Source organism: Rattus norvegicus, chromosome 1 (assembly GCF_021556685.1).
Source record: "Rattus norvegicus strain SHRSP/BbbUtx chromosome 1, alternate assembly SHRSP_T2T, whole genome shotgun sequence".
In the NCBI taxonomy this organism is placed as follows: domain Eukaryota; kingdom Metazoa; phylum Chordata; class Mammalia; order Rodentia; family Muridae; genus Rattus; species Rattus norvegicus.
The window spans coordinates 16,971,828-16,999,818 of record NC_141534.1 but is presented as its reverse complement, the minus strand read 5'-3'; the positions used below and the strand labels follow the sequence as shown (position 1 = coordinate 16,999,818).

General features: G+C 41.2%; 1 protein-coding gene across 9 annotated transcripts in view; it reads right to left on the bottom strand.

Moving 5' to 3' along the window:
- Nucleotides 1–20,558, bottom strand: part of Ahi1 (Abelson helper integration site 1) — a 130,362-nt gene extending 109,804 nt beyond the window's left edge. For 5 of the 9 annotated variants that reach the window (XR_015625028.1, XR_015625034.1, XR_015625032.1 and 2 more), the window contains exons 1-10: nucleotides 20,454–20,558; nucleotides 14,676–15,147; nucleotides 11,995–12,164; nucleotides 11,341–11,560; nucleotides 9,507–9,699; nucleotides 9,194–9,289; nucleotides 5,821–6,006; nucleotides 4,360–4,512; nucleotides 3,177–3,309; nucleotides 49–172 (exon numbers count right to left, since the gene is read on the bottom strand). Coding sequence is in view for 4 of the 9 variants with exons in the window: in XM_087559571.1 (XP_087415697.1) it covers nucleotides 49–172; nucleotides 3,177–3,309; nucleotides 4,360–4,512; nucleotides 5,821–6,006; nucleotides 9,194–9,289; nucleotides 9,507–9,699; nucleotides 11,341–11,560; nucleotides 11,995–12,164; nucleotides 14,676–14,989 (1,589 nt within the window). In the remaining 5 variants the exon portion in view is untranslated. 9 annotated transcript variants of the gene reach the window in all.
- Nucleotides 20,559–27,991: the final 7,433 nt, after the last annotated feature.

Here is a 27,991-nt window from a genome sequence, read left to right as displayed (position 1 = left end):
TGACTGCAAACAACATACGCGGTAAGTACTTCCTGAACGTGTACTAACCTGGCAGTGCCATCAGATGATGAAGTAACAAGATAGCGATCGTCTTTTGACCAGTCGAGATCATAAATGATATTGAGGTGGCCACACAATTCTCTCATGAAACGTCCAGAAGGAATTTCGTATACTAACGGAAAATATTTGGAGATTAGATTTCAAAGATATTTTTAATTCAACTTATAGTAATTTAGATAAAAATTAAGCACTATCTATAAAATTAAAACCAAAAACATTTGTATTAACACAATTTCAAAATATACCCAAGAACTGTTTTCATTTGCTTTAATCTCAAGTTTATGCAAGTTTATGCTAAATGTTGACAATATTCTGTAATATGCTCTCAGTTGCTCACATTGTGAGAACTCCAAAAGAACTTTTTATAATTTATTTGTAAAAAATAAATAAAAATTTACATTTTACTTCATTTTAGGTACTTTACAACTTAGGGGTTCATGAATAAGGTATTACTTTCCTCTATAAAAATTAAATTCCTAAGTTTTAAATATAATGAGAAATGTAACTATTCCATTGTGAGAAAGAGCATAGTGGAATGTGCAGCGAGTGAACGGACGGATAGACAGACAGACATAAACAGTACACAGTATTAGGGCTCAATGAAACTTGCAGAACAGCTAGTAAGGACAGGACTGAGTCTCTACTCCCACCTAGTGGCAAAGCAGCCGCGCTTGAACAGAGCCAAGATTTTGGGAATCTAGTCGCCTGCAAAGGGATGAGAAACCTTAGTGCCAGACCTCTGAGAATTATCTGGCAATGCCTGGGAGAGCTGGGAGAGAGCACTGTTCTGAGAAAATGGCTGAATCTCAGAGCAAGGGCATCAGCTTTGTGTTGTTAACACTATCTAGGTCCTTCTCCCTAAGCACTAAGGCAACCTTACAAACAATGAAACTCACGGGCTCGAAGCCACTGGATGATGCAGGACAGGTCTGGAGCTCTACTCCCTGCAAACTCCAATTCCAAAGACTTTTCCTATTTCATGACCTGTCAGATCCAGGATACAACCAAAGGCTCACTCAACATGGCTTTGTGTAGGTTTCACACAAACAGAAGCAGTCAGTGGCATCATTTGACACTGCGGCTGCCTAAGGGGTGGACATCAGCTGGGGATAAGAAGAAGCTTACTTAAAGGGAACAAAGTGCAAACCAGATTCAAAATATTGCTGAGAACCTAGGTCCCCACACATGTATGTAAAGGCTATGCGCATAACCAAGAGAAGCTGGAGGGTGGCATGGAGAGGCTCTGCACAAAGAGGGAGAGAGGCTCAGAGAGCTGTACAGTGTGAGCTGAAGAACTATGTCCCAGGAGAGTGCTCCCAGCGACAAGGATCACCTGACCCATGCAAAGTGCTAATATAACTGCCTGACCGGGTACAGTCTATAAAAGATTGTAACATAGCAGACAACGAAGACTTTACAGAACTCATCTAGGAAATCCACTGCACAAGCAGAGCAATAAGGAAACTGGGGTGGCTGATGGGAGAAAACGTGAAGCAGCTACACTGTTTCAAATATCCAGTTTTTAACAGAAGGACCTTCCTGGGCCCCCAACTCGGTCAGTGTGTGCCCCCAGCTGAGCCTTGCTGATGCAAGCGAAAGCCTTTGTCCCCTGGGAGGGAAGTCCTGGCCTTCCTGTTTGCTGTAGGGGCAGCTAGCACCAGGACGCTCCCCTGCTGAGAATATAAACTAATTTCCCCACGTGCTTCCATCAGTGCTTGGGGTTTAATTCCTGTGAACCTAGTAAAGGCTTCAGCATTCATTTCTCAGCATGAGTGTCTTCTTCTTAAATCAGGCGTATGCTCAGTTCTTAGTATCATGACGATGCAGGCATCCGCAAAGTTGTCACATGGAAACAGACAAAGAAACCCACGGGAAGGAAGGAAAAGCAGCTCTCGGGAAGGAAAGCACCCATCTAGTACGACACAGATCATTCTCCAAAGATCACTAACCTATGGTTGTCCTATGGTCCAAGACCTCAAGAAAACCTAAAGGCTTAAAGCATAAGAAGGGCCCCTCACGAAGGAGAAAGAAAGCATCTGTAAGTAAATAAAGACGACGCCAAAGGAAGAACAGAGTAGGAAAGAAACTGCTCAACTGAAGAACTCGGGAGACCGGTTGCTTCCACACCAGCCCTGAGCTGGTGGAGGAGGCACTAAACTGGACAGTCGGTCAACCGAGATGATCCAGTTTGAGGGACAGAAAGAGAATGAAGACAAACGAGTAAGTGACAGAGAGCCACTGGACAAGGCCATGTCACAAGGGTGTGATGGCAGTCCTCGGAGACAGCGGGAGCAAACAGCATCTGAGAAGATGACAAGCATTTCCAAAATTTATGAAAGACATTAATCTGCACACTGAACAAGCTGGGTGACTTCTCAGTCACATGTGCCATATTCAAACAGTGTAAAGCCAGAGACACGGTGGTGAGATCTAACTGGTAAGCAGATCTAAGTCTCTGATTATTTAAGCATGGAATAACATGTAGTGTAGACGAATCAGAATGAGAGTAGTCCACTCATCACCCAAAAGCAAAAACTGAGTATTGCTGTGTAGGAACGTGTCTCAGGAACACCGTGAACTGTGTGAGGTAGGGTGAAGCACAGCGTGGCCCAGTACTCAGGGCAGACACCTAGAGGGCTGGCTTCGTCTTGCCCAGGAGAGTCATTCCATTACTAAGACAAAAGCAGTCATTAAGTCCACCACAGTGGTGCTTTAAACGCTCATCCTGGCCCTCCTGCTGGCTCCCCTGTCAACATGGGAGATGTCTTAGAGGGACTCGGGCCTTATCACAATCCCAGCATATGAAGAATGGACCTCAGAGCATCACGACTATCCACTAAGATACGTTTCCTACGAGATTTACTCTTACTTCTTGTACTACATGTGTATGTTTAAAATAGATACTGTTTACAAAAACGCACCTGTACGTCAAAAAAACCATCTTCCATTCAATCAGTCTCATTCTGAATACATTCTATATAGTAAGTGTCCCTTTATTTGAAGAAATCTGATTAACTTACTAGGGATTTCTTAAATTAAGACTTCTAGATAATCCAACGATCCAATATTGACTATACAGACTATAACCAGGTTAATTAGGTAGCATTATTTCTCACGTATAATCGGATATCCGTCTCGGCTGGCACAGGCTGCTGCTAATATCCTTCCATTGTGGGAGAAATCAAGGCAAAAACACCCTCGCTCTCCAGCATTTAGTGAGAAGAGATGCTTGTTTGGGATACGACAGGCCTAAAAAGAATATATTTAAACTATATGAATAAAAAACATTAAAATAAAATAACCTGATAATTTCCATTACCATAATTTCCTTGTAAAGCTCGTTTACTAATACATATTGGAAAAGAAACACATGTGCATAGAACTACGGAAAACTACAGACAACTATCTTTTCAGTACAGAATTGGCTTTCTATCAAACCAGTGCCTAATTAGCACGTGACTAATCTAAGACACAGAGGAGGAATGTCGATGTCTGAGGCGCCAGCACCATTGTCACTGCACTGCCTTCACACAGCCACAAGAAGAACGCTTTCACCGGCTTATTCCACGGCAGAGGTCACGTTGCCTAAGGTCAGAAACGTCTGAAAACTAAAGTACCACATAGCGTCATAGCCGAAATTCAGGATTTATGAATGGTTGTTCTCAGGCTTTCTCCTCCAATAACCACCCCATTGTTGCCATCCCAAGACAGAGCACAGTCCTCTGACTTTCCTCAGTTTTGATTTCTGTGGTTTCAATTATTCATCATCAGTATGTGGAAATCCCAGAAATACAGGACTCCTCAGATTTAAAGCGTGCTGGATTTCTGCGGCCCCACCTCCTACCCTGGGCATGTATGACCTCTGTGCTCATAGAATGCTATGAACTTCACTGGCCCACTGGTTCTTGGCAGCTGACCAGTTATCAGGCTGCCTATCATGATACTGCAGCGCTTGTGTTCAAGTGACCCCTATTCCATTAACGATGGCACCAGGCTTGAAAGCGGCGGTACTGCACATGGCTTCCTTTCAGTGCGAAGGTGAGAAGGCCTAGCTCCTGCATTACTCACACTGGGTCCTCAGTGTACATCACCAATGTCACACTAACTACAAAGGTCTTTAAATAGATTCATCACAACAGCCCTGTGAATAGCTACTGTCAGCCAACAGTAAACATCATTAACTAAGCCCAGCTAATAAAGGTTATTCAGAAGGGAGTTTGCACCGTGGGCCTTTCCTTCCTTAAACTGCTTCTCTCTCATATTTTGCACAGCAATGGTTAAACCAGCAATGCAGCTCACCTGGCCCGGCAGACGTTTCCACTTTACTTCCTCCTTTGAATCTTCTAATCCAGGTTCTGTGTCCACAGAACTTGTTTCACGGTGGCGTTCACAGTACACTGGTGTACCCCTTTCCTCCTGGAGAGCCATCATAGAGCGGTACGATGGCTTTATCTAGGGATGTATGGAAAATGAGAAAATGGATGTCACTGTTAAACATGTGCACATATGCACACGAGCCATGGCGCACTTGTGGGAACTGCTCACTCCTTCCACTATGGGCGTCAAGTGCAGGCCAGAGGCTTGTCCACAGCTGATTCTCATTCTTACTGTTTTTAAAATACTGCCACAGAGCCTGCTGTGGTGGCATACACCTTTAATCCTAGCACTCAGGAAACAGAGGCAGGGGGATCTCTGTGAGTTTGAGGCCAGCCTTGTCTGGTCTACAGAGTGAGTTACAGAATAGCTAGACCTACATAGTGGAATCCTGTCTTAGATAAAACAAAACAAAACGAAATGAAAATACTGAAACAAATGGTATAGAAACCTTTTTGAAATGCAAGCCAGATCTTGTTTTCATTTGTAGATTAAACAAATAAAAGCTATTTCAACTATGCTTCTGTAATCTCAAAGCTTTAACATTTGGAGGAAACGTGGCAGACTCCCAGAGCCGAATGGCTTTACTTACTCCCTTTGATTGTGTTATCTGTGTTACTTTTGGGATAGAGTTGCGTGTAGGTCAGGCCGCCTCAACCTTGCTGTGTATGAAGTGGCTTTTGTGTTCCCGATTCTGCTACTTCCCACATGCTGGGGTGACAGGCTTGTCCCCACACCCGGATGCACAAAAGGGTTTTGATAGCTCTGTCCCTGTGTCTTCCTCCTCATGAATACCTATCTAGTTCTACACTATGCCTCTGATATAACATGATATTGCTGGCTTAAAAACAATCACAAAACTAATATAAAAAAATCTGAGATTAAAAAAGTCTATCCCCTGATATATTTTATTTAACTCCATTTAGACCAACACAAATCTGTTTTACGACTTGTTACAAATAAAGACACATGAAGGCATTGTGTCTTATTGTCTCCACAGCTACTCTCTCACCTCAAGGCTGAGTAGTTGTGACACACACAGCCTGGCTGAAGGCCTAAAACACTTTAATTTTTGCCCTTTATAATAAAAGGCTCCCCAGTACCAACTTTTCATCTTCTAATTTTTATTACAAAATATGAAAGTATGCTAGGAGAGTTTTTTTAAACAATGAAATTTACTTTTTAAAACTTAAAGTTCATCTAACTATCAACTGTTATAGACTTAATGTATAGTCTTTGTAGGCATCTAAAAAGCTGTTAAAATAATTCTGAGAACTTAGATTTTTAAATATGGAAAATATATTATGCCATCCTTAATTTTAGTTGAGGAGATACATGCATACATGCATATATATATATATTATATTATAATGGAATACAACTTACGCAGTCCGGGACTTTCAACCCTCGTACGGTTACATACAGTGTTGATGGGTAACGATTCCTTGGACACTTGGACCACCACTCAAAAACCTCAACAACATTTGGCTGGGATCGAGGCTTAGTAGGTGGGTAGTAGAGCTGCAGACGAAGTTTTGAGTTGATGTTTGCATTTCCATTGGCTCCCAGGAGCTTAAAGTAAGAATTTGTGTAAATAATTAACTTTTCTGAAAACACACACATCCAAGAAAGCAACAGCAGAGTCAGAAGCTTGCTTTTAAAAGATTAAAACAAGGTTGAAATTCATTAGGCTTATGAAGAAAAAGGCAGATCAGCCTAGGGCTCAGGTACTTTGGGCTCATTTTGACAAATGACTTTGAGAACATTTCCTAAAAGCAGTCTTCAGCACACAGCGCCTGCAGACCGCCGTGCAAGCCTTTACGTCACAGTAGCGGAAGTATATGTTACAGAACAGCAGATGACACATGCTTGCCTGAACTAATGATGGTAAAGAAAGAGTAAAGCACACAGCACTTCACACAAACATGTTTTCCGGGTTGGGGATTTAGCTCAGTGGTAGAGCGCTTGCCTAGCAAGCGCAAGGCCCTGGGTTCGGTCCCCAGCTCCCCCCCCCAAAAAAAACAAAACAAAACATGTTTTCCACGTGGCCGTTATTTTCCTCAGCAGGACTGAAGATTAAACCCACTGCGGTCTCCCATATGCTCCACAAGTGTATGAAAGATATGTCCCTATCCTCCTTTTCCTTTCCATTTGAAAGGAACCTGGCCAGGCTGGTCTGGAACTCGGGAACTCAAGGAGGTCTTGAACTTGTGAATACCCTGCTTTAGTCTCCCCAGTAGCTGGAACTCCAGGACTATATTAATAGTTTTAATGGTTAAAATTATGTTTTAGATTTTTTTAAGATGCAAAATCATTTTAAGATAAGGTAATTCAAATTGTCCACTTCATTTTTCAATATTTTAGTCTACCTTCTTTGAATGGTCTATTGAAAAAGCCAATTAAATAAAAACTAAGATAAGCAGATAGATGGAGATTCTTAGGAAAAAGGTTAAAATCTCAGCAGTTCAGATAAAGCTTTCTTTTCCTACTTAATGAATGAAGAGGAAATACTGCCGAGGAGAGAGAGAGAGGGTGGGGGGGAGGGAGGGAAGGAGGGAGGGAGGGAAGGAGGGAGGGAGGGGGAGAGGGAGCGTGCAGGAGCACTGTGTACACTGTGAATTTGGAGTAGGAAGTGGCACCGCCAGAAGTAGCAGCACGGCCATTAAGTGTAGGACACGCAGTAGCTGCTGTTGACTGACACAACTTGGAAAGTCAGGGTAAAAAAATCCAAGGAAGACTCAGTGTAGAGCTGTCCCAGAGGCCTGTGACGATGGGATGCGCTACAGTGAGTGAGCACATGGGGCTGTCAAGTCCTCAAGCGTGCTTGGTGCAACCATACAAGTGAATTTTCCGTTATGCCTAATTGCACTTACTCTGCAGCAAAGCTGCCAGTGTTGCTATGGTGATAAGCTCGAGAGACTGTGCAGGTGATGTGAAACAGGAGAGGGGTTAGAGATTTGCCGGGTCTGCCAATTACGAGGAACAGGAAACAGAAGTGGTTTAAGAACAGTGACCAGAGAAGAAACTGTGAGTTGGAATTACACTAGGAGGTAGGGACCAATCCTGAAGGAATGGGGTACCCAAAGCACATGAGAGTGCTGCCAAGAAAGCAGTGGCAGCAGGGACATCAAAGGAACAGCGTGTTAAATGCATGTATGTTTGACATGGGAACAAGTAACAAATGTTCTCATGTGGCATACAGAGAAACGTTCGTGATTCAGCTGGAGAAGTTTTCGTGGTAGAGGCAAAATCCAGATCGTGGCCTGATCAAGACGTATCAGCAAGGAAGCAGACACAGCCAAGTGTAGCGTGTTTCCCTACAACTTTGGGAAGGATGAGGAGACCACAGACTTAGAGGCTCAGGGAGTGATACTGTGCTCGAGGGGAAACACAGTTTAGAAGGAGTAAAGCAGCACTCACCTTTAAATATGAACTCTGCACACTCTGCACAGGCCTTTACTATTGCCCAGAGCACACCTCAGACTTTAAGGATTCCCCAGCTCCCGAATCGTACTTTTTAAAGTTGTTTTAATATTATCTAGACAAAGTAGTTTATACTGGGGTATTGCTTAGCCAAGTAAACAACTCATGCTAAGAAAGCCCTAATGAGCATGCCATCATGACTGTAAACTACAACACGGCTAGCTCTACGTAAGCTTCATCACTGCACGGTTAAAACAGACACAAGCATATTCTACAAGAATTCAAATAACCTGAGACCAAAGGCGTAACTGAAAATTAAATATGTTTAATGGATCACTGAAAAGCAGGATAGTCCTGAATCCACCAGCACAAATTCTGAGACACTTACATATCAACTTGTTTCATGCCATTTTATTCAAGTTCTAAGTTTATCTCAATTGCTTTCCATTCATGTCAGGAAGTCCTTCAGTAGACATTCACCCCTTTGTGTACCTCTGTGTGCTGGGACACAGTGACCTTGTGAAAGCCCAAGGGAATTATGTAATACATCTAATACAACATCTGTGTGTAGGTGCATGCATACCTCTGAGTGTGTGTGTGTGTGTGTGTGTGTGTGTGATTATGCACATAAATAAAATAAAAACCTAAAACTGTTCAAAAATCAATGCAAACAAGATTATTGGTAACTTTGTAAAGCTTATAGTGCGATGAAGGAAAAGACACACAGTATTAAAAATGGAAAACACAGAACCTGCTCCCCTCTCTGGAGATAGAGATAAATTAATTTCTTCTGACGGTGGCTCAATATGGATGAATTAAAACCCACATGATCTTGAAAAGTAAAAAATAAAAAGCTGTGGCATCTGTGGTGTTCTAACTGTAGCTTAGGCCCACACAGCAGGTCTGCTCAAACTGTAACGCAGGATAAACGAGCAGCCCCTAAAACACTGCTTTGTGTAAACACTATTATTATTTGCAGTGCTCTTTAAAACTTAGTACAGCTCGGACCCTCCTATCTTCCAACATTTATGTTCTGAAGTCAAGGGATTCAGGGCTGCTGACTGAACAATGGCCCACACACTGAAAGGGCTGAATGAATCTCTCACAAATTGAACACAAGATGGTAGGATGCATGTGCCTTTGAGTATAGCATCCCCAGAGTCAAAAAGTATAAATAGTACACACTGGGTAATCAATAAGAATTTCAGACTTTTAATAGCTTTACTAAGAGTTGCGCTAACCAACTCTTAGAGACTGAAACGACTTGGTGGAAATCTGCAATCAAATATAGAAGATATTATTTTAAATATGTTCAAAAGAACAGGTGAAAATGTACCTTAAGAAATGCCCAGGCAATTTTCCGAAAGCCACATTCTTGGTTTTGAAACTCAGAGTTATTCTTGATTTCATCCATGCTTAAAAAGTCAAGAATCTGTAGATATATTTTTAAAAAATTATTTTACAGAATGACAGACTGCCTAAATTGTAATAGTCTCTAATGATATCTTATCATCTGGTACCCACAGAGCATGCTACAACATTAAATTCTTGGTATTAAATTCTCACATTCCCACATAACAAAACTATTAATATCAACAACCTAAACTTGTATGCTTAAATATTTACTAAAATTATTTTTAAATTCATACCTCAAAGAACAGAATGACTTTTGGGCACTCATCAAACTCTCGAAGCAAATAGGGAAAATTTTCATTAAAAATAACTTGTTCCTCCCACTCTGGAAGCCTTGACTTTAGCTTTTTAAAGTCGTACGGCTGCGTCATAATAGGGAGAATATAGTCCACGTTGTCTTTCTCATAGTAAGATGAGACGGGACGCTCACTGTTCAAAGACAAAGTTTCCATATTTTAGAGAGAACACTGAGGGGGAATTACATAGGCCACAAAGGCAGAAATAATAACTATAATGGCACAAAGGCAAAAACAATGTTCTTTAAATCTAAAAATGACACACTTTATAAAACATTAGAAGTAATGGTGTTTTATTATAATCTGGCATTCTGTTTTGGTTCTTCGGGTCAGATAATAATAATTTATTATAAAAGTAGAAAGTGAAAAGTATAATTGACCTTTAATGTACAGAGCTAAAGTATAGCAACTCCCTCAGAAGTTTAAATGAGCTTATGAAAAGATGCATAATAAGTCCAAATAATAATGTAGAAAGAACTTTTCCACTGTCATATTTTCTTTGTACTAACACAACTAAGCAGATGTGTTCTCTTTTTTGTAATAATCTTAGTGTTCTTCTCCCAACATCCTTGTAAGCAAATACTTTTTTGAATAGTATAATCTAGTATAATGTATAGAGAAATGTTAATCCAGCAAATTAACCGCTCTAGTCACGTGCAGTGACCTGCAGGTCTGTGTGAGCTGGCTGGAATGCAGACATGCCCTTAGTACACACCTTCAATCCCAAACAATGACGTCCAACTGAGGCACAGACAAATGATGAGTCAGAGAGATTTTACAGAATAGGATATGCCCAACTCTCAACAAGAACAGCACAGCAAAGAGAGGCTATTTGAGAGGAGCACAGGGAGAACGGTCAGTCAGTGGGAGTCAGTTCTGGTCCATACAGTTGAGTTCAGTCAGTCAGTGAGTGCAGGCAGTAGAGTTGAGCTCCTTGGTGCTGAGTTCATGCAGTTCTGTACAGGTCAGCAGAGGCAGTTTTTACTGGGACAGTTTTAGAGACAGGTTGCAGAGAGAACAAGCTAGACACATGTGAAGACAGAATGGGCCAGAGAATGAGAAGGAACCAGAGGATTAGAACAGATTGCTAGAATCAGTTTGAGGCCAAGCAGAGCAACAGTCAGAATCTGACAGAAGCCCAGTTGAATAAGTCATTTTGGAGAGGAGTTTAAGCCAGAACAGCTAAATTGAAACAGCCATCCAGAGTTTAGAAAGTACTAGAAAGGGTGAGCTTATTCAGTAGTAAGTCTCTGAGATGACAATTACATCTGACAAATAAAAGTTACCTTTACAATAACAACTTATTTTATTGCCTTTTAAACCTATGTACGTGTGTTCTCTTATTATATACATCATATCCTATGTATATGGATTCAAATATGGCTTCTCTCTAGATACAACCTTAGGGGAAAACATGTTCAAGATACATTTGCAGCACCCCAGGCCCATGTAACACACTAATTTCAATGAAAAGGAGGAGGCTAACGATGAGTACACTTAAAAAATTTACCATGCAAATTTAAGAGCTAATTAGTTAGCTTGACAGACTATACTTAAGATGGTGCATTCCCTCCATTTCTTGTACAGAGCTTACTGATCTAGCTGAGGACACCTACAACCATAGGACTATTTTCTGACATCAGTCCACAGTTCTCTGCCTACTTTCAGTCATGAAGGGCAGCAAAAAAAAAAAAAAAAAAAAAAAAAAAAAAAAAAAAAAATTCTACTGCACAGTTTCAACCTAAAGATGGCATAATTTTAAAAATCACCTGACCTGTCATCTTTCTTGACGTACTGGCCAGTGTGTTCATCAACCACATGGATCTTTACCATTGGGTGAGAAATCATAAAGTCAGATTTAAGCCGATCGGTTCGGTGAATGTAGACTCCCATGACGAGGTCGTCATCGAGCAAACACTTGGGATGAACTGGGCTGTCTCGGCCTGTTATCTCATGAACACCATCTCCATTAGTCTCTTCATTATCCTCTGAAACTAAAGCAGGAAGAAAAGTCAGGAGTAACCGTTCTCACACTTAGGGGTTACAGATAGTTAATCTTAGAAGCGACTGTCTTACTCTGTTGGTAGAAGAACTTCAAGGGAAAAGAAAGGCCATTACTAGCTTTCATTTACAAGGTAACCACGTGCAATTCTAAAATTGGTGGTTGAAAATAAAAATTTCTATGCCACAAGGCACTGCAGATCATTTCCTTGTACAGCTAAATAAAAAACTGTAAGTTCACTATATATACCCACATATAATTGGGAATAATTCATTATTAACAAATGAACACCTTAGTCTTATGAATTAAAATACACAGTGTATCTTGACTTATTTTAAATTATATCCTTCAGTTTTAAGGACTAAAGTTTCTAGAGTCCCGTTATCCTACAAAGGCACATACTTTTATTTAATTTGTAGAACAAACCTGCTTTAGGCTTCTTCTTCATCTTCTTGGGTTTGGGCTTTGTGTTCTCTGGTACACTGGCATCTGCATTCTGTTCTGTTGAGCATCCTCCCTCCCTGTGGTGAGACCCCTCAGGGGCGCCTTCTTTCTTTTGCTCACCTTCAGCTGCACTGTCACAGACATCTGAGGGACTGAGCATAGCGCAAGAATGAATCACTGCAAAGGACATCTGCAACTGTCATTCATGATTAGTAGGTGGGTGGTGGACAGAAGCGATGATATTACATACGCGCCTGTAAAAGTGCCACTATCTGATATTTTTATAGAATAGAATGACTGTTAACTAGGAGTCATAGATAATATTTTATATCTGATCAAGAGTTATGGATCTTAGGAGCCAACAAAAACAAAACTATGAACTGCACGGAACAGCCTCATTCTGAGCAGGCTCACGCACGGAGACATCTGCAGCTGGCCGCCGCTGTGAACTATCACACTCTCGGAAAATAAAATAGTAGTTTATGGTTATGGACTTACATCGTATAGAATTCGAAAGCATCCCAGCCTGCTGCTAACTAAAGGTTAATGAATAGATTTCTAAATGATTTAAAAGGTAAAAGACTTTTCAAAGTTTCTTCTAAGAAGTTTCAGCCATACATAGATAAAAGTGCATTGCTTTTGTTCTTTAGGGGCAGGTTCAGAATTCTTTTTTTTTTTTTTTTGGTTCTTTTTTTCGGAGCTGGGGACCGAACCCAGGGCCTTGCGCTTCCTAGGTAAGCGCTCTACCACTGAGCTAAATCCCCAGCCCTTCAGAATTCTTGATAAAAATAAAATTTGTACCACATGCAAACAGTAAGAGGTAGCAGCCTGGAACAGAAGCTATCCTATTAAAGTTTGTTCATGATTTATGAAGTAAAAAAATATGCCTTTAAATAATAAAAAATTAACTTCTATCATATTCATTTATCTTTCAAAAAGAAACATTGGGAAATAAAAAGATTAGATAAATACTTCATGGTAGTTATTGGGAGTTATCCCTGAATACTAGCTATTTTATCAGTCATAAAACACTCCTGTTAAGGAATAGCTACATCTGCATGCCTCCATCATGTATGGCAGGTCTGACTTAAACTGGAGCATGCTCATTTCCTTGCCAATGCAGTAATGGTTTACAGTACACTATGAAGCACAGCCTGTGAGATGGCCATGGCTGACCTTTGCTTCTTACTGTTCAAGAATCTCCTTCTCTCTGAGTACCAGCTGGGCCTTGTCACGCACTTCCAATGGGTTACAGGAAAAATATATGCTAGATTTTAAAAAGATTCACTTCTGTCTTACTATTGCTCTCTCAGAACTTTGATCTGGGGAAGAAAGTTGTCACCTGGGTGAGGAGTGCATGTGGCTAAGAACTTGTCTCTCTGACTGGATGCCACCAGGACCTGAGGCCTGCCTTCAGCCTCATGGTGAGGCACAGCAGCCTCTCTTCTGAGGCCCTCTATGGAGAGCTGGAGTCATCTGTTACATCTGTCCCTGGCTAGCATCCTGACTGAAACTTGTGCAGTCTGTGAGAGCCAAAGGTGCCTTCTGAATAGCAGCAAGTGTGAAACACATGCGTATTAAGTTATTATATTCTGGAGTAACATACTATAGATAATTCTTATATTAACATAACCTTGAAGAACTGATCATCTAGATTATGGGCTTTTCTTTTTAGCATAAGGTAAAATAACCTAGACTGCCAATGGCTAGTCACATAAAGGCTGGTAAAGTAACTAGCCAAGGGCAAATTCCCTATGTAAATGATGATGGTAGGGAAAAGAGGATTATGCCACTTGAAGACAGTTTAAAAATCTCACTGCTTCTTACAAAAAAACTTACAAATGTGAATTAGTCCCATATATATATGTAAAAGCATCATACATAAAGTAGACTAAAATATTAAATTGACAAAAGTTATCACTGATAATTATTCTGCAGTGAACAAATACTATGTGCATAATAAAGAAGAAAAATCTAGATTAACATATCTAACTTCAAAAAAAGTAGTGCGTGTGTGTGTATGTGCATGTGTGTGTGCATATGTGTGTGCATGCATGTTTGTGTGTGTGTGAATGTACATGTGAACACGTGCATGTGCGTGTGTGTGTGTGTGCATGCGCCTGCTGGCACAGGGTTTCACTATGGTGCTCTGGTAGGCCTCAACTCCACTATGTGATGCAGGCTGGCCTTGAACTGGAGAGTATCGTGCCTTGGTGCCCAAGTGCTGGACTATATTGTGAGTCACGAACTCCATGGACCACCAAAGCCAGCAGACTTGCTGCTTCCACAGCAGTGTAGTGGGTAAATGTGGACATGTTGGAGGTAGATCATCAGTGCTATGGTGCAGCCCCTTACATCACAGCTTTTTAGAAGAAACTGGAGAGCGCCATTCCTGTCCCTCATGGAGCTGTTAGCACATAGCAAGGTACTGCATAAAGGTGGGCAGTTATCACTTCAGTGGCAATGTTTCCAAACACAGCATTAACTTTCTTAAATTATAGAGTGTATCTGTGTGTCGACAGGAAGACACTAGTGTGTGTCTGTTTATCTATGTGAAGACGCTAGAATGTGTGTGCGTGTGTGTGTCGACGTGAAGACCTAGGCTGCATCTGTGTGTGAGAAGGTGAAGACACTGCAGTGCATCTTGAGTTTCCATCAAGTACCTCGTCTCAGGCTTAGCTGGCACTGGGACTTTCTTCTTCTTCTTCTTCTTCCTTTTTTCACTGCCCAGCTTGTCGTCATGCAGCAGAGTGTCTGGAGGAAAGTAGGTCAGCTGCTCCTTTAGCTTCCTTCTTATTTTCTTCTTGATCTCTTTTGCCATTTCTTCAGCTACCTGCAGCTCATAGGCTTCGGTCAGTTCTCCCGTCCCTTCTGTCCCAGCCTTTTCTCGGCTGTCCTCCGAGTCATCTGCTGGCTGGGACTTGCCTCTGACCTTCTCCTGTGCAGAGTCCACCTTCTCTGGAGTCTCTTGCTCCATTTCCTTTGTGATTTAGGTAGCGTTTATTTGGCTTTTCCTGCTTCTCTACCTCTAAACTAACACTGTCCTCTGAATCTCCATGTGCCACTCACTTCTCTAGGTTATGAGTGTTAATTTTAGTTCTAAGGCAGCCAGAAGATTACTTTGAAGGTAACAGGCTAGGAAAAGAACACATAAGAACAAATGTCAGTCTAGGACCATTTAAGACTTAAAGGTATATAATGATTGATGTCCAGCACTACTAAGACATTTAATTTTTCTAGGATAGGATGATACTTCTCTAGAACATTTAATGAGCACTCTTAATTTATACTTGTAAATTTAGATTAAAAATCTCCAAAAGTGATTTCAGATTAACTGAGTTAGTTAGTAAGAGTACTTATAGGCTTTTCAGGAACAAATTACTCGCTCAGTTGCTATTTTCTTACTAGTAGAGTGATCCAAATGTTAATTTGGCTAAAATATGTTTTAGAAAACTCACGGAGCATAAAACATTTCAAATTTCCCAAGAAAAAAAACAAAACATGGGTTATTAATCTTGTCTCATTATACTCTAAACCAATGGTTCTTAACATTCCTAATACTGTGACCCTGTAATACAGTTCCTCATACTGTGGTGACCCACAACCATAAAATTATTTTCATCACTGCTTCCTAACTAATCACGTTACAAACCATAATGTAAATAGCTGATCTTTGACTCCTATGAAAGGGCTGCTTAACACTCAAAGGAGTCATGACCCATACATTGAGAACCATAGTTCCAAAGCCAAGTCTAACAGAAATGTCACCCTCCAATTTCTTCCCAACTGTATCAGTGAATTAATCAGAAAGTTGTAACAAATAAGTACATAGCTCTTACAAAATTGTTTAAGAGAATTTTTAATAAAAAAAACAGTAAAAGTCTAAAATTTATAAAAGATTTATTATCAGGTAGAAAATAAATTAGAGAAATTCTCTAAGAATTTAAAACATAATCAACATTATGATGATAAGTTTATTCAGCCATTAGAAAATGGAATTTACAGGAAAATGGAAGGAATAGGAAAACATACTAATTGAGGTAAGAGGCCCAGAAAAGACAAAGACTGTAAATTCCCCATACATGCAGACCCTAGCTTTGAATAATTAGAATGTGTGTTTACGTTGGAGTATCTGATGGTAGGATACATGAAATAGCCATAGGGTCAGGAAAGGGATATAAGCACAAAAAAGGAGACAGTCAAACATATCAAATATTAAGTAGGGGGATACCAAAGATAAAAAGGTTTGAGTGGACATGAGAGTAGAGTCAACAAAAACTAAGTTTGTATGAAAAAGCCACAGAGAAATGTATTGCTTTGGCAGTAGAGGGGAATTGCATCATTCCTAACCCAGTGTGTTCTCTAATTCCATTCTAATACTTATATGGGATGGATCCCCAGGTCGGGCAGTCTCTGGATGACCTTTCCTTCAGTCTCTGTTCCACTCTTTGTCCCTGTTATTTCTCTTCTAAGAAGGACTGATCATCCGCACTATGGTTGTCCTTTTTCTTGAGCTTCATATGATCTGTGAATTGTATCTTGGGTAGTCTGAGATTTTGGGCTAATATCCACTTATCAGTGAGTGCATATCTTGTGTATTTTTTTGTGATTGGGTTACCTCACTCAGGATATTTTTCTCATGCCATCTGTTTGCCTAACAATTTTATGAAGTGATTGTTTTTAATAGCTGAGTAGTACTCCACTGTGTAGATGTACCACATTTTCTGTATCCATTCCTCTGTTGAAGGGCATCTGGGCTCTTTCCAGCTTCTGGCTATTATAAATACAGCTGCTATGAACATAGTGGAGCATGTGTCCTTGTTATATGTTGGAGCATCTTTTGGGTATATGCCTAGGAGTGGTATAGCTTGATCCTCAGGTAGTACTATGACCAATTTCCTGAGGAACAGTCAGACTGAGAAATTAGACAAAAAGAGATCAAAGGGATATAAATTGGAAAGAAAGAAGTCAAAATATCACTATTTGCAGATGATATGATAGTATATTTAAGTGACCCCAAAAGTTCCACCAGAGAACTCCTAAACCTGATAAACAACTTCAGCAAAGTGTCAGAGTATAATATTATCTCAAACAAATCAGTAGCCTTCCTCTACTCAAAGGATAAACAGACTGAGAAAGAAATCAGGGAATATTGTAAAAATGGCCATCTTGTCAAAAAGCAATCTACAGATTCAATGCATTCCCCATCAAAATTCCAACTCAATTCTTCATAGAGTTAGAAAGAGCAATTTGCAAATTCATTTGGAATAACAAAAATCGTAGGATAGGGAAAGCTATCCTTAACAATAAAAGAATTTCTGTGGAAATCACCATCCCTGACTTCAAGCAGTATTACACAGCAATAGTGATAAAAACTGTGTGGTATTGGCACAGAGACAGACAGGTAGATCAGTGGAATAGAATTCATGACCCAGAAATGAACCCACTCACCTATGGTCAAAGGAGCCAAAACCATCCAATAGAAAAAAGATAGCATTTTCAACAAATGGTTCTGGTTCAACTGGAGGTCACCATGTAGGAGAATGCAAATTGATCCATTCTTATTGCCCTGTACAAGTGGATCATGGACCTCCCCATAAAGCCTGAACTAACACAAGAGAAAGAGGGGAAGAGCCTGGAACACATGGGCACTGGGGAAATTTTCCTGAACAGAACACCAGTGGTTTTTGTTCTAAAATCAAGAATCGACAAGTAGGACATCATAAAATTGCAAAGCTTCTATAAGGCAAAGGACACTGTCATTAGGACAAAATGGCAACCAACAGATTGGGAAAAGGTCTTTACCAATCCTACATCCAATAGAGGACTAATATCTAATATATACAAAGAACTCAAGAAGTTAGACTCCAGAGAACCAAATAATTCTATTTAAAAATGGGGTACAGAGCTAAACAAAGAATTCTCAGCTGAGGAATATTGAATGGCAAGGAAGCACCTAAAGAAATGCACAAAAAAAAATGTTCAGTGAGGTTTTTGGGGGGGCAGGTGCTGAGGTCAGATGCCTCGGAAAATTGAGGAAAGCAAAGACCTTCTACTCACAGCCCTGCGGAAGGATGCCAAATCTGTCAAGATAAAAAAGAACAAGGAGAATTCGAAATTCAATTCGCTGCAGTAGTACCTTCACTCCCTGGTTATCACAAACAAGGAGAAGGCAGAGAAGCTGAAGCAGTCTCTACCCCATGTATTTGGCAGTGAAGGAGCTGAAACGAACCAGACCTCTGCATGTGACTATTAAAAAGTAAAGAAATGTTCAACATCCTTAGTCATCAGGGAAATGCAAATCAAAACAACCCTGAGATTCCACCTCACACCAGTCAGAATGGCTAAGATCAAAAACTCAGGTGACAGCAGATGCTGGCGAGGAGGTGAAAGAGGATCGTTCCTCCATTGTTGGGACTGCTACAGCCATTGTAATAGGATTCCTATGGGCTGAGCCCCATGTGCTGTTTCCCTGCTGATTTTAACATGTATCTTTGTGAGGAAGCCCAATGCAAGTATTGTGAAATACCTCTAGTAAGCCTTTACCAAGCCTGAAGCTGGGAACCTGAACCGATGCGCAGACGCAGATGTGTGTACGTGCGCGCAAGCCTGCGCGCGTGCCCGTGTGCGTGCTCGCGGGCGTGCCCGCGGGCAGCCCGTGATCCAGTGCACAAACACACACTTGTGCGTTCTTGCGTGCTGGAGTGCTGAAGAGCTCACATAATTGTGCGGGTGAACATACGACACACAGACACACACATACACACATGTGAATGTGCACGCGCACCCCTCACATCCCCTCCCCCACCTACATGCTCTCGCGTTCTCGCGCTTGGATTGGATGCTGGGTGTGATTGCGTGTGTGTGTGTGTGTGTGTGTGTGTGTGTGTGTGTGTGTGTGTGTGTGTGTGCCCTCCACACACAGGCACGTCCCCTCCTCCTCTCCACATAAGCACACATTCTCATGTCCTTGAAATGTTTGTTGCTTGTGCCCATGTACACCACACACACATATTGTTGAAGGGCTGATTTCGTGACTCTCAGTTGAAACAAAGGTTCTAGTACTGTTATTTTGATAAATGGCTTTGGATGAAGTATTAACTTCATTAGGCCCTGGATTTTTTAATGCGTGGGTGGCATCAGTAAGCAGCACTTACATATTGATAGGAGGGCAAGATAAATGAAAAAATAATAATGCACATCACAGGTGCTCAGTAAAATGACTTTATGTCCATTTAACAAATAGATAAGAAATAAAATATTAAATGTATAGTTAATGATGTAATATTTGAAATTTTGAGGTATAACTGAGTAAACAGTAATATTTAATGATAACATCACAACGAAAGAATCATTTTAATGTTAATGCATACTACAGAAAACACAGTAATTAGTAACTTATATCTGATTAATGACATCACCATAATTTATATTGTATAATTTTATAATGTGTATTTAGATTATATTTAATAAAACATCCCTAATTTTGTAGATGTCATTTTACAAAACAATTTTTTAAAAAATTAGCATGCACAGTATTAGACATCACTATATTCATCAAAAGTCTTTCCATCAAAAACATGGGAGGTTCTTAGAGAGACTGCGCAGAAAAATTAACTGGATTACGTTTCCTCCCCCCTTCTGAAAAACATGGAGTATGTGCTTACACATCAATGCAAAAAAAAAAGAAAAGAAGTGGGCACACTTAGACAAGGATTCTGTAGCAAATTTTCATAACAAAAGAAAAAGAACAAAAAGCCATGTTTGTGTAATTCAATCAATAAATCTGTCATAGTCCCATAAATAAATAATATTGTAAATATTGCTAAAAATTCTTTTTGCATTTGAATTTGCTGCAAATATCCTTTTAAATATTCCCTTTTCTTCTCCCGAGAGCGCAAGTAATTGGTTACGCAACAGGTGAAATACTTGCTGGCATCTTTTTGCTTTAACGAAACAAAACAAAATCACAGAGGAAACGTTTCTACGACGTTTACACAGTTACAATAAAGGCAGAATTTACCATTTAGTAGATTCCCGGATAGCCTCCGTTTCGGGGGGCTTTAGGCATTGGGATGAGCCTACAATTGAAACGTAATCAATTACTGTACTTAGATGTAATGAAGACAGCCTGTCACTGCGCACCTGACTGTCAATCTACAAGGAAACACGCAGCAGCTCGAGGGGCATTTAAGCCCCTGAACCCCGATGGGAAGGCGAAGGCTGTGTCTGTCGGTCAGAGCACTGTGCAAGGCAGCCGGGACAAGCAAAAGAGAGGCCACTCGCGGGCATCCCCCGCCTCCAGCAGCCCGCTTGCGAGCATCCAAAAGCCTCCGGGAGTCCCTTTGCGCATCCCCGGGTCTTCGACAGTCTCATCGCCGTCCCCCCCAGGGACAGGGAAGGCCTCGGCCCCCACTACAGTGCGCCTGCCGGATACTCACGGAAAGGAGAGACAGCCGGACGACGCGAAGCGGCTCCCTGCGCCCAGGCAAGGGCTAGGGAAGCAGCAGCTCAACCCGCTCGACCGCTGGCCACGCACGCTGTCCAGTCAGCCCAGTGTCGCAGTGCGGGAGGCGCGCCGCCCGTGACGTCAGGCCCGCCTCTGCCGCTGTTACCTAGGTAACTGAGTCGCCGGGCAGAAGATGCCAGCCTGACCACGGCCACGCCCCCTACCCAGCCTCCGGAGCGCGTTTCCGGGGTCCGGCGGGCGCGCGCACCCGGCCGGAGGCTGAGTTCCGCCCTCAGCGCCGGAAGCGAGTCCCGCGTGCACGTCTCCCGCTAGTGAAACCTGTCGGCTCTCGCCGCGGGCAAAGCGCGGTCACTCAGAGCTTGAAGGAGAGTGTGTGTGTGTGTGTGTGTGGGGGGGGGACATAGGTGGGAGGTGACGCGTCCGGCGTAGATACGGGAACGAGTGGATGGATGGATGGATGGATGGATGGATGGATGGATGGATGGATGGATGGATGGATGGATGGATGGGCGAGTGAGCGAATGAGGCAGCACAGCCGAGAAAGACTCGTCACCCCACAAAATGAGACGCGCCTTTAAATGTGAATGGGGATCCCTGCTGCAGACAAATCCTCAGGCGCCCGAGTTTACAGTGTGGAAAAGGGATTACGCCACATTTACTTTCCAACGCCCCCTCACTTCCGCTTCAGGCGCCATCTTGGGCTTGTGAGTCACCCAGAGTGGAAAAATACGAGGTGCATCATTTCCCTCAGAATCAGACGCCATTTTCGGCTGCTGCCCTCCCACACAACCTGTGGCTCCTTTGTATGGCGACAGTATTGCGTAATCCGGAGGCCAGCTTTTCCGTTCTGACTGGTATCAGACCTAACAAAACACATCTCGTCAGGGTCTCAAAATGCAATGAGGAGACCACGGGAAATGTCACCAATATAAAGCCTGCATGTTGAGCTGCTGAGTTTGTCATTCAAAAAAACCCTCAAAATCCCCTCCTCTAAACCTATCTTGATTTAAGCTACCTCCATCCCTGCAGGGTTTTACCAAACCTATCTTTAATGTCCCTAGTGCAAAGCCTATCCATTACGGTTACCTAAGGCAACCTGCCAGTCTTTCTTACGCGGGAACTGGCCTCACTACCTGTGTCCTGACTCCAGTTTTGACTTCGAATTTTCTTTCCCAACAGTGCCAGACTAACCTTATTAATGTGAAGCTGGTAACGCTACTGGTACCCTCTTTTGAAAATTACTTCAAACGAGAACAATCTCATCACGTTGCCATGGATACGGATGCTCCCTCTCCCTGGGGTTTCTCTCTCATTACCTTCTTTTATTCAGTTTTACACATTTTTTTTGAATTACGTACATCATGAAATAAGCAACATCGAATTGTATGTTGCACATAACTTTATGCAATATTGAATTATGTATGCAATGCCAATTTACACCCTTTTCTGCCATGACCCTCGTACATACTGCCCTCTCTTGAAAATCCTTTCGGAGTCGTGTCCCTTCTGTGAATCTTAGTAAGTTACCTATTAAATATTCTGAGCAGTCCCAATATGCTCACCTCATTAGACTGTGTGTTCTGATTCTAAACATTTTCATCGGGTTTTAATTTTTTCACCCGCAGCATGTTAAGGAGTATCAAATGGTATTTAGTGAACAGATATTCGATGAATTATGCGCTCCCAGAGCTATGCCTTTTGCCTTCTGTACCCTTCATCATGTATACTCTTAACATTTGAACTCCCAATTTCACAGTTGTAATGTTGGTTGCTTATTCTGCCTTAGGTATTATTCTCAGGACACAATTGGCTGACATCCATGCCAGTAACCGTTTTGGTCCCCATTTTTGTAACAGCTGAGTATATATATATATATATATGTATATGTATATGTATATATATATATAGTATTTGCAGAGGTATAGTGTGGAATAAGGCAGTCTTTCTAGCAGAAGTGACATTTAAAGCCTGACAACGTGTACAGCTATTTTTGGTTGCAAAGAATCTCTGGGTAAAATGACCTATGTGTCTACTGCTCTATAGTTTTTCCCCAGTTTTGTCTGTTGACTGGAGCTGGAAGTGGGATGGTAGGATGAACGAACATGCAGTACATACAAGACCTTGGCTTCTTGAGCACCATTCTCCTTTCAAAGAACTAGGGCCCCTTGGAGAAGCACTTAATTCTAGAACAGGAACAGACCATGTACGAAATGGAATTGAAAAAAAAAATTGTGACAGAAATTAAGGATGATGAAACTTATCAGAGATTGCCAGAAGTCATCTTGAAAAGGCCACAGCTGACTATAGATGGCTCAAACTAAGCACCTGTACAATCATGTTCGAGTGCGCAAAATAAGAATACTGAAAGCCACAGTGAAATAAAAGAGTATTTTGTAAACTCGAAAGAATTCTTCTTTAAATTAAAATTCCAACTAATATAGAAGGAATAGTATGTGCAGAAATATCACCATGTGACAACTATTATAAGAATCACTCATTTAGAAAAATTACTATATGCTAAGCCAGAGGGTAAGAAGTTTATAATGTTATTAATATTCACAAACTAAGTTGCCCATTAAGTGTACCTTTGTTATAAGGGGGGGGGAGAAAAACCTTGACACTGGTGTGGTGATGAAAATTAGTACAAGTAGTCAAGCAAATATCAACATCAAACCCCACCTGGGAAGAGGCATCATAATTAACCCATCACATGCTGGGTGACTTAAAGAATAGGAAGTCGTGTTTTCGTTTTTAGAAGTTAGACGTTCAGAACGGATGTGCCTGCAGGATTTCTCTCCTTGACTCAAAGACAGCTTTTTTTTTTTCTTTTCCATGTCTTCACATGGTCTGCCACCACTCCACTTGATTGTGTCCAAATATCTTCTAAGGGTACTGTCATATTAGCTTAGGACCTATCCTAATGAACTTTTTCACTGAGACCCTCTCTTCCAAAACAGCCACATTGTAAAGTATTGGGCTCAGGACTCGAATTGATTTGGGGGTAAGTATAGCTCAGCCGTAACAATAGTGATTTATAGAAACAACAGTTCTATTGAATGGTGGGTTTCTGGTTCAGATGAAATAACTGTATAAAGATATATACTAAGCAAACAAATTTTATTGTGGTCTATGTATTAGATGCTATTAAGGGCTTGGGGATATGTAAGTATCTTTGTGCCTGTGTGTGTGTGTGTGTGTGTGTGTGTGTGTGTGTGTGTATGTGTGTGTGTAGCTGAGAATTTCCTTTGCCTTTCCTCAAAGCCATTGATATAATCCTGCCAGCATTCTAAAATGATTTTCAATTTCCTTTTCAGAGTGTCTCTTTGACAAACTGAGCAAAATAGAGTTCGTTCTCTTTAATTCTGCCTATTAATGGGAACCTCTTTGTAGTAGTAACTTTCATTCAGACTTAGAAAAGGACTCCTTAAAATAATTTTCTCTCTGACGCACGCTATTTGGAGCGTAATTCTGAGAAAATCATACTTGCCCGTAGATACAGACGTGGCCAGGATCCTTGCAGCTTCCCATGCCGGGAAGATGTCTGTAGATGTGTTGCGTACATATCAATTCCACTGTATTAGGAAACATTTCGACAGTTCAGAGTCTTTTATGGGAAACAGAAACTTCTTCAGGGACTAAAAGAAAAAAAAAATCAAATCATTGTCTTGTTCACCCCCCATCCTCTTCATCTAGGCTAACCTGTGCTCACCCTAACATTCTCAGGCAACGGACACTGGAGGGCAGCAGAGTAACACATATTCATACTTGAACTAAATTGCCATAAGAGTCTGTTAAGACTTCTTTATAGTTTACCATGCACCGACTTATTGCCCAGAATGGTTCGTGATGGCGACTTGACCAGCTTACATTTGTTTATTTACTTTTTTTGTGTTTTATTTTTATTTCTATTTTATGTGGAAGAATGTTGTTGGCCTACGTGCATGTCTATGTACTTTGTGTGTACCTGATGCCCCTGGAGGACAGAACAAGCTGTCAGATTCCCTGGACTGGAGTGACAGATCGCTATGAGCTGCTGTGTAGTTTCCGGGTAGCTCAGGTCCTCTGCAAGAGCAACCATTCCTTACCACCAAGCCCTCTCTCCAGCCATCCTTGATTCAATTCTGAGACAAGGTCTCGGCGAGCCCAGGCTGCCCTTGAACTTGCTGTGTTGCTGAGGATGAATTTGAACTTAAAATCTTTTGGGTCTACCTCCTGAGTGCAGAATTATAAGGATGCACCAGCATGCCTCGTTATGATGTAGTGCTGGGACAAGAGCACACATTCTGGAGTCCTACTTGAGTCACCAGCTGTGTGACTTAAGCGCGTTATAAGCCTTACTCTCCTCCTTGGTAAATGGATAGGAAAACTCTTAGAGAATTCATTATTGTGACGACAAATGGCTCAATGCATGTAAAGTATTAAATTGTTATGACTTTGTTATCTTTGTGTCTTCGTGTGTTTTAATCATTTTAGTTTGCTGCTATCATTGCATGTTTAAGTAACATGTTAGCTTCTTGCCTTTAATCAACTATAACTTAGTTTCTTTCTCTCCCCTTCTCTCTTTTTTCAAGATAGGGTTTTTCTGTGTAGCCCTGGCTTTCCTCATTCTGTAGACCAGGCTGGACTCGAACTCAGTGATCTGCTTACCTCTGCCTCCCAAGGTGTGTCCCACCACTGCCTGCCTTATACATTATTTCTTGACACATGACCTTGTAAGATAAAGAAATTCACAACTCTTCACTCTTCTTCTCCATCACAGTCTCACCCCCACAGTCTTCTACTGCTGATGGGCTTATTTTATATTCTGGGAGAATTTAGTAATCTTCTAGCCATCTGATATATGTTTTATGGTAACTAAAAATGTATAAATTCTGAGAGTTTGATCTGATCCCTAATGTTCAGTTTTTCACCATTAAAGACTCACTTTCATACAGAGCATCACACCAGGCAAGGTTCAGTCACAAAACAAAACAAAAAAAAACACATGTTAGTGTTTGCATAGGGAAAAATAGTTGTGAATTTATTAAGTAATAAGCTAAGTAAAAAGTGTATTGATTATTAAAGGGGGACCCTGTATTACACAGGAAGAGTGGCTGCAGAAAGGCAATACTCCTAGTAGGAATAGAAGGAAAGAACATAGAAACTGAAAAGAAGGAAGTCTACAGAAGGCCTGGTTGCCACAGAAACACAAGGCTGTTGCTATGACAACTGATGTGACCCTTGCATGCAAGATGAGAGAGAAATAACACTAGAATGAAAAGCACCAGCACCTCTCATCTGCAGCATACGATTCTCTAAATGAGATGCTGTGTTTGGAGTGCTAGTGCTACGCTGATAATTTTGCATCCATTTTCATCAGGGATATTAGCCTGTAATTTTCTTTCCTTGTAATGTCATTGTCTGGCTTCAGCATCAGAGCAATGCTGCCCTTGTAAAAATGTCTGTAGATGTGTTTTGGGGTGGGCTATGGAGTTGGCACTGGTACCAATGAGGATCTGTTAATAAAAGCCTTGCTTTGGGGTATGATTAATTACTGTTCCAATAATCTTATTCACTATTGACTGTAAAAATTTTAAAAACAATTCATCATGATTCGGTGTTGTCTTAGTACGTTTATAGGAATGTATTCATTTCTTTGAGGTTATCAAGTTTGGGAAATAATATAAAGATTTCTTCTTTGTATTTCTACGATGCCTACTTCAATTCCTTCCTTTCTATTTACTTGAAATTTTTTCTTTTTGTTTCATCAACTTTGTATTTCAAAATGCAAATGGGTTTTAGTGATCTTTTTTGCAGTTTACGTCATTTATTTTTGCTCTAATCTTTGCTACTTCTTTCCTTTTTCTAATTTTAGATTACAATTTACTCCTTTTCTTTTCTTTTCTTTTCTTTTTTTTTTTTTTTGGAGCTGGGGACCGAACCCAGGGCCTAGCGCTTCCTAGGCAAGCGCTCTACCACTGAGCTAAATCCCCAACCCAATTTACTCCTTTTCTATTAAGTTGGTGCAAAGGAAAATGAATTTTTAGACTACGAATTTTAAATGATTATACCTAGGCTCAAGCAAATCTTTATTAATCCAAATCAGAACCATTACAATGCACATTTCTTTCTGCCCATGTATTCCTGTGACATAAAAGTCGATGCTTTGGGGTTTGATTTACTTTCACAAAGCATATTCTGCACCTGCTGCAGTGGTTTTCCTGCAAAAAGTTGTTGAGATGCTCAAAGGAGTGCTAGTCTGTTGGTGAGAGGCCAAGAGCATGAAGTGGTCAGGTCAGCTGCAGGTAGTGGTCAGGTCAGCAGCATGTAGTGTTGAGGCAAATCTCAGAGCACAGTTACTTCAGATTTTGAGATACCTGATGGTGTAGCTTGAGGTCAGTCATCAGCATGGAGAAGAGTGGGTCTTTTCTCTTGACGGAGACCATCTACGGCTGTTGCGGGTTTCAGCATGTCTCATCAATTTGCTGAGCATAGTGCTCAGATATGATGATTTCATGGGGACTCAGAAAGCTGTGTTAGATCTGACCAGCAGCAGACAACACAATTATGACCTTGATATTTTCTGGCACAAGTTTGGCTTTGGGAACTGCTTTGGAACTCCTTTTTAACTCAACTACTAAGCTGGCGATTGGTGGTGACTGTATATAATCCAATTTCAATCTAATCAAGAAACAATTTACCCTAGAGTTGGAGAGGGGGCATGTCTGTCAACAGAGCTTGCTCTTTTTCCACTGGCCACAGTTTGATTTCTAGCACCCACATTAGGTGGCTCACAACATCCTGTAACTTCAACTCTGGGGTATTCAACCTTCTCTTCTGGCCTCCATGGGTACCAGCATACATACATACACACACGTACATATATTTGCATATACTTACATACATGCACATACACATTTGTCTCCGTCTCCGTCCCGCAGAAAGGAGCAACACCACAGCGTTCTTCTCAAAGCAGTTTATTCAGGAACCTTTCTTTCTGCATGCAAGCAGCAATCTCTCTTTTCTTCCCTTCCTCTCCCAGCCCCCGAGCACACTCCCTTATATCCTCCCTCAACTCCGCCTCCTCCGTCCAGACTGCGTAGTCTCAGTTCATAGGTCCACGTCACATGGCCTGATCTTGCGTCATGGTGCGCCTGCGCAGTTCTCACAATGGACGTGGCTAGTTTCAGGTGTGTGAGGAAGTCAGGTGCTAGTCATGAGACTTAGCTGCAGTCCCGGGCACCATCTTGGGACTGCCGCCACACCCGCTCCCCACACCCATTCACACATAAACTTGCACACATACACATTCATATATACACAGACACAAACTGGAAAAAATAAAGAAATGATTCAATGTTGGATAGAATAAGAATTTAGAACATTTTTATAATTTTTTTCTGTTAGCTCATATAACACCTACCTAAGGAACGTTTCCACATTTCCAATTTGCTTCAAATGACTAAGGACCATTGAATGGTCCTTGTCTTCATTACTATTCTATTTCTGTGAGGAGAGGAAGGCACTCTA